At 38.4% G+C, this 13,658-nt stretch overlaps 1 protein-coding gene across 1 annotated transcript in view; it reads left to right on the top strand.

Moving 5' to 3' along the window:
* cfap61 (cilia and flagella associated protein 61) overlaps window positions 1-13,658 on the top strand; it is a 38,277-nt gene that overhangs the window by 12,896 nt on the left and 11,723 nt on the right. The window contains exons 16-19 of the mRNA XM_042503811.1: window positions 4,525-4,652; window positions 10,360-10,452; window positions 10,648-10,816; window positions 12,320-12,488. Of these exons, the coding sequence (XP_042359745.1) occupies window positions 4,525-4,652; window positions 10,360-10,452; window positions 10,648-10,816; window positions 12,320-12,488 (559 nt within the window). The remainder of the gene's footprint in view (window positions 1-4,524; window positions 4,653-10,359; window positions 10,453-10,647; window positions 10,817-12,319; window positions 12,489-13,658) is intronic.

Genomic DNA, 13,658 nt, shown 5'->3' with positions numbered 1-13,658 from the left:
TGTGTCAGTTCATGTGTATCCCACTGGCTAGCTCATTGCTGCCAATTTGCAATGCGCTCATAAGGCAGTTTCAGCTGATATGAGGACAGCTTTGTTGAGAAATTGTTGCCTGTACCATCCACTTACCTCCTGGTTAATACCATTAGCTCTGTCAGCACTGGTGCTGTTGTTTAGCACTTTTTATGGAGTTAGCACCTTGAGCTTAGCTGTCTTCATGTGTTAAGACAACTCATACGCACTGTATTTTGCAAAGAGCCCCTTTTAAAGGATCAGTGTGTTGGATTTAGTGACATCTATTGGTAGAAGTGGAATATAATATTCATAACAATGTTTTCTTTAGGGTATAATCACCTAAAATTAAGAATCATTGTGTTTTAGTAACTTAGAATGAGCCCTTTGTTGCCCTTCATATCTACGTATGGAGGCTGTCCACTCCCACAGAGTCTGCCATGTTGCACCGGTCGCCCAGAAAGTACAAATCAAACATTGGCAAACATTGAAGAGAGGGCTTTTTTGGTGGCGTGAACAACTAGATGCCACTTGATCCTAAACAATGCTCCTTTAAAGAACGTTAAAGACAAAAAGGTAGGGAGGCTAGAATAGAGTAATGGGCTGTGTCGTGGGTTGAAGAATCTTTCTGAGTCAGGTTTGATTTGTTACAGGTGTTTTACCTGGACAAGCTCAGTAAATCTGTTTCTTTGACTTCTTCATTCACCAACAAGGAATTACAGAAAAACACTGCACATTGTTATACTACTATATACTATACTATATACTTCTCTGCTAAATGTAGAGAAACTACAGGTATCCTTCACAGACATAGAACTCTAGAAAAGTAAAAACTAACATCTGCCAGTTTAGTAAATATCTGAAAAGTCTGCAGTTTGAAACCACTGATAGGTTGCCTATTCTGATGTATGATTATTTAACGTTCACTTTGAAATAATATGAGATAGTGGAAAGATTTTCTTTTAAATATTTTTTTCAGCCAAAGTACTTGAACTAGTTTGTTTTAAGCTTCCCCCTGCCTTTTTGGTTTTACTGAACATCTCAAAGCGTTTTTAGTTTCTTAGTATGGCACTCTCTCAGGGCTAGCTGTCTTTTTCTAGTAACATTAGCAGACAGTGTCACTTTGAGAGCAACTTTTTCTTTTCTTTTTTGAGAAGAACTCTTTGAATCTGGTAAAAGAATGAAAGTGACAGATGAATAATAATAATCCCAGCTCTTCTTTTGCTTTAATTCAATCATAAGTCCTGGTTCTGTTCTAGTCTTAAATCTTTTGAGCCTGGCTGATCTTAATGTGGCTGTGATTTATTTTAATGTCCTGTACTTTAAATATTTACCCCATGTGCAGCAGCGCTCTCTTTAGACCCGTGGCGTCACCGTGTACACTCAGATGTTCATTTCACTCCATCAAACAACCCCCCCACCTCGGTAACACAGCAGTCATGATTTCCAGGCTACCGTGCAGATAACAGCTTCGCCTTGGAGGTGTGTGTCTGCCTCCTGATGTCGACCTCGGGATGATTAATCAAATTTAAAGCACCTGTTCCCTCTCTGTCAATACAGGATCATATTACACAGAGCAGCGGTCATTGTGTTTAGAGAAGGTGAGGCATCTCAAGCCTGATAAGAGCTGCTGCACCTGCTCCACTGCACATGCAGATGAGACCAAGCTTTGTTCATCTGATTACCTCATCTGGTTAATTCCTGCAGTATTCAGATGGATGCATGTAGGCATTTAATTTGCCTCCATATACAGGGTTTTACATATAAAGTAACACTCATTTTCAGTAAATGTCACAATACAGTGTCTGCATGACACACAGCTTAGAAATTATTGTTTATCTGATACATTTTGTAAAGTTCATAATAAAAGTGATTTAATGGATGACCTATAGGAATTATTAACAGGACACGTTTTCTCCAAATATACATATCTCTATCCCTGCCGGTATCGCATCCAAGAGTGGTCCAGTCATTTAGAGCTGCGCAGTAACCAAAGCACATTCAGAGCGTTTCTTTGTTGCATTTGGGAACTAAATGCAGCAAATTTATGCAGTGTAATTAATTATTGCTAAATTCTTCCAATATTAAGCAAATTCTGAAAGTGAGCTGCTGAATGTTTTCAGTTTAATCCTCAGCTTGTGGTATAAAAAGCAGAATTTTGAGTTCTGTGATTGGATGTTTTGTTTGAAAATTCTCCCTGGGAGTCGTAGTTTACTCTCCATTTGTTTTTCAGAGGCAACAGGTTTAAAGTTTCACTTTTTACGTTTTTTTAACCAAAAGAGTTTTATGCCCTGAAAAATAAACAGGATATACCCAGTCTCACACCCAACTTATCAAATACCGACATTTGGTCACTGGCCCTGAGCATCATACAGACACACAGAGACATCCTTTAGCTTCAGTATGAGAGGCAATGGGTGCCATTATTTTTTGACGCACTGAGCAACTAGCTGTAGTATAAAGAGTGAGAAAGCTCACATAGGGAAGGTGGGTCCAACAAACTCCGAACTTTTAACCAGGAGACTGCTGTTTGTGTCCAGAAACCAAAAGCCAGTTGAGTTGTTTTAATAACAAAAAAGTGTGCTAATATGAATATGAATATGTGTGCTACTACGCTAGTGATATATGTCATGTGACATTACATGACACAACAAACATGTTGTTTTTTTCTAAATTTTGTTGGCCAAACCTAAATAATCAAAACTAAAATGACTTTTTATTCTAGTGTTCTAAGTTTATTTTAAATTAATTTAACAGGCAGAAACTGTATGTTCCTGTAAAATGGGAAACTTATTTTAAAAAAGACACACTGCATTTAACAAGCGGAAATTGTCATGCTGTCCCTGAGCGTCCAAAACTGACACTGGAGGGTACCTAGACCGTCTTTGTTTGATGTGTAGGGACAAACTTTGGTATTTTAGAAGTAGCCAACTAAGTAACTAACTAAGTAACTAACAGTAATTGATCAACAGCATTGAAAAGAAAAAAATGAAAAATCAAAGTTTTACATACAAAACTGTCTAATAGTATTCATGAGTAGGCACTAAAGTATTGACTACTTTTGTTTTATTGCAGCTTTCTGCTGCATGCACTCATACATTTATCATTAAAAATAACCACAGGCTCTTTTATTTTCCTGCTAATCATACCCCGAGCCACAAAATCTCTCAGTGTGTGACAGATGTCGAGCACACATGCCCTCGTGGAAATTATTTGAATATTACACAAAGGTTAATTTTACCCTTGGGTTTCCCCCTTTTTCGCTTGATGCTGTTTTCATCCAACAAGGTGCATTGTGGGGCCAATCTGCCTAATTACAGATGATGAAGGAGCCATTAGCTGTCTCACAGGGTGAGGACCAGAGACACTTGGCGGCAATGGAATTGGTAAATCAGAACGCGGTGTTCTACTAATTCCTGCGAGACTCTTTTGTAATTATTGTGGAAAAGTGTTTCTTAACTGTCAGGTCACACATTTGATCCCTATGTTTTCATCTCATTTCAGTATGATTCTGCACTTATTGCAGTGCTCATATTTTTCTAACTGCGTTTATTGATCTTGAACATATGAATAAAGATAAAATGCCTGATAAATACACAAACAAAGGAATGCAGCGAGAGAAAAGTACACCAAGTACAAAATATGAATAAATACATTTTCAGAAAGGAACACATTTTGAAAAGCTAAACACATCCAAATGCTATTGGTTTCTACCAATAACAATGATAAAACTAACACTCATTGATGGATTAATGAACAAGTCAAGGGTCCCAAAGTGTCAGGCAAAATATCACTTAAATTACAGACCAGGGAGAGACTCAAAATGGCCACAAAGGACACATGATTACCAAGATACACAAAAGGACCACAAAGATATGCAAATGAACTACAAAGAGACACAAAATATAGGCAAAACACCAAAAACACACAACATGACCAAAAAGACACATAATTACCCCCAAAAGAACACAAAGATATGCAAAAGAACTGTAAAGCTTGTAAAACTTGAGAAGTTAAAGGATGTAGAGCTCCTCCATCTACTCACTTGAGGGCTTCAGATTATTAATAGTTGAATCCTTTCAGTCAGCCTCAGGGTATACTTTAAATTAAATATCCAGTGGTCTTTCGTAAAAATCTGAATTTTCTGATCATGTATACATGGATGGTGCTTGATAAATGGTGTAAAATTTAGCACAAACTTTGCTTAAACGCTACTAAAACTATAAAGTTATGTGCCTGGGAGCTAGACTGTCTCTCCGGCAGGCAGATTAAGTGCCTCAATAAAGAGCCAGTTCCTACTTTTTCCCGTGGTATTAAAATGGATAAAAATTGGACTCATTATTATATAATGCTTTTAGTGGGCTAATAACTAAGGGTGCATGCATTTGACAGTTTCACAAAATGGCACCAGTCATTACAAGAGTGAATGTCCTCCAGATTATTTCACTCAGATAAAAAAAAAAAAACTAGTGAATCTGACTGACTGTCTTTTCTTTCTCTATGTTTTTCTCTCAGGCACCGTTTGCTCTCAGCCTCATCAGCAGAAAGTTAACCATGGAGCCAAAGGTCACCATTAACGCCAGGATTGTGGTCGTGGGGGCGTCAGACACAGGTTTATCTTTCCTCGAGGTGCTCTGCTTCTGGTGAGATCTTCAGTGTTGTTCATCTCCCAAAATGTGCAATAGACTTTGTATATACCAACCAGAAGTGAAAAATAACATCACAATTCTTCTGTAACCAAGACCGGATTAACCTTTCAAGAGACCCTGGGGCAAAAATTTGCTGTCAGGCCCCCATTAACCCTCCCTGCACCCACCCACCCACACACACAAAAAACTACACCATCTGTGCATTGTGTATGTACCCTGTCATCTCCAAGTTCCCATCAAGAGCAGCACACACAGCAGTCTATGCATGGAAGTTTAATTATTTCCACCAAAACTCAGGTACCAACCCCACACACACCATCTTGCTGCCCCAGTTACTCAGCAGAGCACCAAATTAATTAATCCACCGCTGAAAATAGTCCCCAGCAAATACACAAAATTTCCTCCTGTTTGTTTGATAAAAACTACAGTGAGCTGCTGTTTAAGGCAATTAATGAGTTGGGTTTTTTTTTTTTTATTAAGCTATAAATTTGTGACCTTTCTATTTTTAAAGACATAATGCCCTAAGTCGGAACCAATAGACTTTGAGCCACAGACAGGTTAAAGAAGTCAGAGAGTATTGAGAGACATTATTGAGCTGGGTCTTTTCATGGAATTTGTGTATAATAAGAAAACTATAACATCAGTAACACCTGCTTTAGCTTTCTATTTAGGAATAATAAATAAAATGTCTTAAAACTAGATTTTGACAAAGACCCTTCCATAAAAGATGGGGAAAAATAAGAATAAACTTCTGTTTACCTGTATACTGCAGAGCATGTGAGGGGAGTCAGGCAGTGAGAATTTTCACTTACTGACTCAAAGCTGGACTGGGGAAGACTGTTCCAGAGAGTAGGAGCTAAAACCGCATATGTATTACCACCTTTTGTTTTACAGTTGGAGCGGGGGGTGGATAAAAGGCAGAGATTTGAGGATCAGCGTGGTTGAGAAGTAGAATAAGGAACAAGGAAATCAGAAGTACTTTGTACTCTCCACTGTTGAAAACATAGCAGAAGAATTTTGACAAAAAATTGTGTCTGTGCAATACATAGATGTATTTTAGGTCCGGTATGTTATAAATTCATGGTGTGAGCGCTACCAGTGCGAAATTGCAGCTTTAAAATTGCATTTTAAAGTTGATACCCCAACTTTAAAAAAAAAAAATGCATTCTGCATTTTATCCAAAACCCTTGTGCTCTGCTCATACACCCTGGTATACTGTACATCACTCATCATTACATTCATCATAGTAAATGACACCGTTAGGGATCATTGTATGCTGCAAGCTGCAATCGAAACAAAGAGCCTGACCCCAAATCAAAATCCAAACTTGTACACAACCAGAATTTTTATATGCATCATTCCATTTCATATCAGGTAGAGGGTTTTGTTTGTTTTACATTTTGTTCAGACCTAATGCATATGCTTTTTGACACCAAAAAAAATAGGTCTTTAATATGTTTGGGCTGAGTTTATAAAAAAGTTATTTCCACTTGGCGTGTTGTCCTGTTGCCCTTAAAAAAAGGAGGCCTTTTTTTAGGGTCAAAACCTTTTTTTTTTTTTTTTAATAATTCCTAGAGCCATGACATTTTCTAGGGGCACAGACACAAGATCCACATTACTCACAGGTACAAGCAGATGTCATATTTTTCATTACTGGTTCTTTAAAATGGAAAGAAAAGCAAAATGGGTGGTTATTGGGCCTCAGGCAGCTCTTATAAGCATTCACATACTGACATTTTCATACTTCCTGCTGAAAATACAACATTTGAGTGATGTTATACCAAATTTTAGTAGCTCTAACATAAACAGAATCTGGTTTATGTCCAGAATAACAAGCCAAGGTTAAAATTTGTTGCCTTCTTGTGATGTCAAAATGGTGATGTGGACTCAGCTGAAATTTTGTGTGAAAGGGGTCCATATATAGGAAGTGGATGTGTTATGTTTGAATGACCTTCTATGTTGTCTTTATGAAATGTCACGATATGAGTCATAATATGCATAATAAACATGCATGTATCTTGATCGAGCAATGAAGACAGAAATGAAAACTATAACTCAAAATAAACTTAAATCAAACAGCAGGAAGTATAAAAACATCCATATGTATTTACTTTGGGGGACTGCATGAAGCGCCAGAACCACTTATTTTGCACTTTTTTTCCATGGTCAAAGGCCAGTTTTAAAAATTACACCTGCATGTGTCTATTAATCATTTTAGTCTGTTGTACAATGTTTTGTCTGTGCCCCCTATTATATTTCATGGCGCTATACAGTTTAGCGCTTTGAAACCTGGATCGCCATCACAAAGTCAATGAGCAACTTGGCAAGAAATGTTTCACAAATTGCAAAAACTTAGTAGACTTAAAAATGATTTAAAAAAAAAAAAAAGCTGGCTAAAAATGAAAAAAAAAGAGCTAAGGAAAAACTATATTCAAAATGATTATGACTTTTTTTTAAAATTAATTTTCTTGCTTATTGCCTACTTCCCATGTGATTGAAAGAAATCGGGCCATTTTGCTCAGGCTTCAATGGGTTTTGTGGACAAAAATAACAACAGTCCAAGAGGCAAAAAAACTCAACCATAATTCAGCAAAAAAATATTTGACAGAATTTCTTTTCTGGTGTCAAATAGCATATACGTAACCCTCAACCCGCAGAGGGCAGTCCCTCACTGAAGCTCCTCTTTCATTTCTTTATCGTCTTTTATTCCAGGAATCCAATCTCTGGAAATGTCACTTGACTCCAGGTCGGACGTCTTACATGTTTGCCTTCGTCCTCGCCTTGTGAGATTAACTGCTCTGGCAGATAATAAGAAGTGCAGGGCTGCTGATTCAGAACCAGGCGATAGCTGCCAGGCAACCAGGGTCGTTGTTTTGTGCGAGTGAGATCTCGCAGCTCTCAGAGCTGGCGAGGCTGGCACGCCGGTGATGCCGGGGCGGGCGCGCGCAGCTGTCTGAGGCCTGGCATTCAGCAGGGCAAGCGCTGGCCCCCTTTAATTAGCCACTCCACTGCCCCCCCGTCAGAGATCTGCTGCAGCGATCTGTGTTTGCTGTCACTAATGAGTTGACTAATGAGGCAGTTAGTGTCCGCTGAACTAATGGTGAGGCGGCGACGCATTGAGAGGGTGAATGATGGGTCAGTTTCGGACTGCTGGGGCCCCCCTTATCAGCCCTGCCCAAACGTCCATCCCCCTTGGCCCCCCCACCCCGACACAGCTTTCCATGTGCTCATTGAATGCAGCACCAGCACCACCCCCCAACTTCATTACTGGCTGGGACAGGGTCAGACAGATAAAGAGCTCTGCGGCAGGCCGGCCCTCTGCTCGCTGCGGTCAGGCTGCAGGGTTACCACGGCCGTCTGTCACCGGCTGATAACAGAACAAATCCAGGGCCTCTGATTCACTCACATCCAGACACCAATAATGGGCCTTAATGCCTCACTGCTGCGGCATAAATCCACCTTCTGGCACAGATTAACCAGGAAAGTTTGACTGCGCTCATTGTCTGATGGCTGATTATTATTATTATTTGCATGTTCACGTCAAAATCAAAGGTCAAACCCCACAAACGACACCACTATCATTTCAGAGCTTGGGAGTGATAGTCAAGGATTCTTTGCTTGATCTGTGAACTCTAGTTTGAGGACTTTTCATCTTAATACATGCTCATTCTGCTGCTCTCCAGTAGTGAGCCATATAAACTTACAATTTTTAATAATTCATGTTATTTATTGAGCAAAAAGCCAAAAAATTTGATGTGTCCAGCTTTTCAAATATGATCATTTGCAGCGTTCCTCAGTTTTTTTGTCATTGTAAATTGAATATCTATGGATTTTTGACATTTGATTGCACAAAACAAGTAATAGGACTTCAGCTTAGGCTCTGGTTTTTAGAGATGGGCACATTGTAGACTGAAAAAAAATCAACAGGTTAAGTTATTGTGAAAAGCATAATTAATTGCAAAATTCCATGACTATTTTAAAGAGAAAGGGTGGCTGCTTTAAATCCAATATTACCATAAAGCTGTCATTGATTTGCACAACTATCCAGAACAGTCCAATAATCTCAAACAGAGAAATAAAAATCAAATCTCTGCTTGCTTACGAATTTCTATCATCTTACTCATAGTATACATATCTCCCCATATTGTCCAGTTGTACTACTCATGAGTAATGTAACACAACAGCCATCTAACCTACAACCAGTCAGTTTACCAGCATTTTGATGTCTGGTGTTGTAGATCTGTGCCGATGGGCGTTAATTTAGCAGGAACCTGAGATAACAACAGAGCAAGGGTTGATCAGAGGCGTCAGTGTGATAAGGCTGAACACTGCCAGATACACACTCTGCTATTCACTGGACAGAGGAGCTGGAGCTGCTGTTATCAGCTGTGATGCCCTGTAGGACACCACAAAAGAAGTAATTTGCATCACAAGAGATGTTATGTTGTACACTATAGACAGTAAATACACATGAATACTCAGGAGCCAAAATAATATGCATTGGTGTACTGCTAGAAAACTTCCATCTTAACATATGGGATTTTTTTACCTTTTTTTTTTTTCTTTTGGAAAAGTAGATCTGAAGATCTAATGCTAACAGTCTGTAGCAGAAGTACCACCTCTAGTTTTGGTCCTGCAGTTCACCTTAATGTGTTTATCAGTGGGTGTTCATCACTGTCAGAACACACTAGAGCATTGATGAGGATAACGCGACAGAGTGCATGTGAAGAGCATTAGGGTAATTGAAAATGAAAAAGCAAAATCCATCTGGAGCACAGTACAAAAAAAGAAAAAAGAAGATGAAATTCTGATATTTGCACTCATTTGTTAGCATGAGTCCAATAGCTGTGGCTGGAGGCATTACATTTGGGTGCACGGCATGAATGGGCGAACATCCCATTCTTGTAAACATGATATCTCATTAAAGCCTTGAGGGAATATCTTTAATTATTGGGATAAATGTCCACTTTGACTCAATAATAATGGTTGAAGGTCAAAGGTCACTGTGACCTTGCATGTTTTTTGCCATAATTCAAGATTTTAGAAAAAAAAAAAATCTACCAAATGTCTAACAGAATAAAATTATGAAGTAATAACATTTTCTATTCAGAAGTCAAAGGCCAGAAAAACTCTTTTCTGGCTACCATTCAACATCATATCTCAGGATCAAAGAGACATTTGGTCAGATACTAAACTGGTGACACTAATCTTGGGTGTCCACCTTGAAACTGTGCAGATTGTATAGATCTCCTGTGCTGTGAGGTGGATAATGTGTGTAAAGCACCCATGTTTTCACAGACATGAATGTAAACTCAAACAGACTAACTGTGTTAAATCTGTGTTAAATGAGTTTAACTGGAGTACATTTTGAGTAGGAACTAGTGAGAGGAATTCAGTGTCTGAGCATCTTTATTTTTTAACATTAATAGTATTTGCAGCTGCTAATATTAATAAAGGAGGACAGACCCTCCTGTTACATAAAGCAAAGTAATGTGTTTTTTAATTTAGTATTCTTTATTGTCTTTTTAACATGTCTGACATTAGCCAGGCTCTCTAAATACTGTTTCACATCACTGGATAAAGAACATAGCTGCAGAAATTAAAGTTGTCCTTGCCCTAGAAAACATTCCTCTCACACTGTGTCCTGTATGTATTCACTGTATTCTGTGGAAAAGCCCTCATACTGTTAATTGTCTTGTAGCCCTCACCTGAGGTTCAACAACCTGACCCTGGTCTCAACACACGGTCTCCCTAGCGAATACAACCACGAGGATGTCGGATTTCTGTCCACAAGGTAGGGGAATGCAACATCAGGCATAAAAAATATAAAATCATGTTTTGGCATCTTACGCTGAATCGAGTATTAGATGCATCTGAACGTATAATGAGAACAAAGCTCTTAACCCTTTATTTTATATTAAACTCAATTCTATATTCACAATTACATAAATCCACCCTGCAATTTAAGAGGTTTCTCCACTTCCTGCAGTCATGCTTACAGCAGCAGAGACTTAGCACAGCTCCCTCTGCATTCCTGCATCAACGTGGTGACTGGGAAGATGGTGGGCATCAACAGGAAGTCCAAACACATTCTGGTGTCTGATTATGGAAAGGTGCCCTATGATCACCTCATCCTCTGTACGGGCCTGCAGTACCAGGTGAGACAATGAGACCCCTTTCATCTTCTAATGTGAATATTACAGAGTTATAGTCATTTCCATGGTAACCAAACAACTCAAAAGTAGCAAAAATGTTACACACTTCTGTGAATTACTCTTTTATTCAACCAAACACCATCATTCAGCTGGCTTGTTACATTATATCATCCCATGACAGCTATTTGTTTGTCATTTATCTAAATGTGCTACTCTGTATCCTTTAGCATTCTGATCATTTACACTCAGACTGTTGAGACAACAGGAGCGCAAGAAAAGGAGGTGGTCAGTGGGAACCACTGAACCAAACAAGGGAGCTACAGGATGAATATGTAATGTTAATGTGGCTACTCTAACACATTGTGTGACAAAATATGATGGTGTCTGTGACATAACAAAATTGTCCAGGCACATGACAAGAAAGAAAACACGCAATTTCTGTCAAGCGTGACTAGTCGAAAGTAACGATCAAGAGGAGTTTCAGCTTAATCCATGATTTTCTGTAATGGAATGTAACCAAGTATGTTTACTCAGGTAATGCACATAAATATTTAAGGTACTTGAGCATTTCAATTTCTTGCAACTTTTTACCTTTTCATACCCTTCCTGTGTCATGACAAAGCTGAAAACAGGGCTGTTTTTCTGACACCATGAATAGTTGCCTTTTAGGAGATACATTATCCTCACAGGACAGCCACGCTACACTCATGTGATGAACTTAAAGAATATGATGCATTGCTGTAGATTAAACTACAGAACTGAATAAACTGGTATATAAAGGAGTTTAAATCAGCACAACCCTAAAAATCTATAGCAGTAAGATGCAGCATACACATTAATGCAGTAGTAATGTTAATCCTAAAACATCAGATATGATAGTAAATAACAGATAGGGAATATTTTACAACCAATTACCATTATCTCTGGTAATACATTTTTACTCTTACTTTTTAGAAAGGTTTTGAATGCGGGACTTTTACTCATAGTGAAGTCTTTTTAGTGTTGTATTAGTACTTTTACTGAAGGAAAGGATCTGAATACTTCTTTCACCACTGATTATTTTAACTGACAACTATGGCTACGAGCAGTTTATATAATACATTGTAACAGCAAACAACAGCTGATGAAGCTGAAAGTATCAGTATTCACTCTGCTGTGCTGTTACATGACATGTAGGTCTTTAATGTACATTCTCATGATCACAAGATTTTGGACTTCAACTGATATCTCCTTTATCAGCTGATATCTCCTTTATCAGCTGATATCTCCTTTATCAGCTGATATCTCCTTTATCAGCTGATATCTCCTTTGAAAAAAGCTGTATGACAGTAAATTTATGCCATGAATAATTATTTCATTCTTCCATCTTTTCACAATACTATGAGTCATTATTTTAGTTAAGGCCTTGAGCTGTTTTAAGTGTTCACAAAGCATGTTAGGTGTCTGAATCGACATTATGACACAAATTTGATGTAATTTGTCCATGTGTGTCATGTGATGCTATAGATGCCCTGTCCTTCTGGGATGGATCTGAGCCAGCCTGCCACAAACAGCCAGCTGCAGACTCAGTCCAGATACACTGGGCCCGTCCCATCTAACCTCTTCACCCTCAACGACCTCTATGACTGCATGGCTGCTCGCCGCTGGCTGTGTGCCAACTTTGTGGAGCTGGAGGGCAAGTAAAAAAACACACACACACACACACACACACACACACACTTACACACACACTAAACCTAAAATTAATCTGTAGTAGTATGTCATTACTCAGCCAGTCAGCGCTGAAGTGCCCCGGTATAATTAGCAGCTAATTAGCTGCAGAGAAATCTTTCATCTCTGTGAATCAGGTCGGCCTCTTCCATCCATTTTCCATTATCATATCACTCTCTGAGAGCCCAGCTTTTCAGTGCAGGGAAAAATACAGTGTCATTAAGCAAAATTAATCTGCTCTCTGAAGGAATTGTGCAGTGATCTAGAGTGGGGCTTTTATATATACTAATTAGTTGATCCCAGTCATAAAGGAAAACCATTAATAAATGCAAATTGCCATGGCAGACTCCAGCAGATACCATGTTTATTTCCATATTTTAATAATAATAACAAAACGAAACAGTGTGAATGTAAATTTTGGTGTTAGACTAAATCAGATGTAGTTGTTCTGTCTCAGCTCAAGTTTTATAAGATACTTTTCCTACAACAAATCCCAGGAAAATACTAAATCTAGTATTGTGTCAGTCTCTCAATACTCTCTGACTTCCTGTCTGCGGCTCTCTCAGGTCCATGCCTATTGGTTTTTAATAAAAGGAGTAAATATTAAGACACAATTATATAGTTTAATTTCTTAAAAAGTGTCAGTAATTGGTCACTGTGTTATTTTTAATCAAACAAAGAGGAGGAAATAGTGCATTTGTTGGGGACTGTTTTTAGCAGTTGATTAATTCACATTTGGTGCTCTGGTGAGTATTTGAATCAGTAGGACAGTGTTTGTGGGATTGAGTCATAATAAACTACAGTGTGTGTGTGTTCATGATAATGAAGGAACATATCACCCAGTGCAACATTGTGGCTTACTAATGTGGTTTAAATAGTTTTTGGACAGCAATGGAGCTCTGTGGTGCAGAGGAATAAGCTGCACATGTTTTGGTTGTTTAATGGGATTTGTTGACAATAAGAAAAATATACAACAACACCAGACTTAGTCTTTAACATAACTGTAAAAGTAACAGTGAAAGCAAATACAAATAAAATACAGCAAAAAAAAAACTTTTAGTAAAAATTGAGTAGGAAGTGCTCCTTTGATGTGACAGCAATGTGACACGAAACATTTGCTCATGATGCATGCAGA

This window comes from Plectropomus leopardus, chromosome 16 (assembly GCF_008729295.1).
Source record: "Plectropomus leopardus isolate mb chromosome 16, YSFRI_Pleo_2.0, whole genome shotgun sequence".
Lineage (NCBI taxonomy): Eukaryota > Metazoa > Chordata > Actinopteri > Perciformes > Serranidae > Plectropomus > Plectropomus leopardus.
This window is presented reverse-complemented; position numbering and strand designations above follow the sequence as displayed.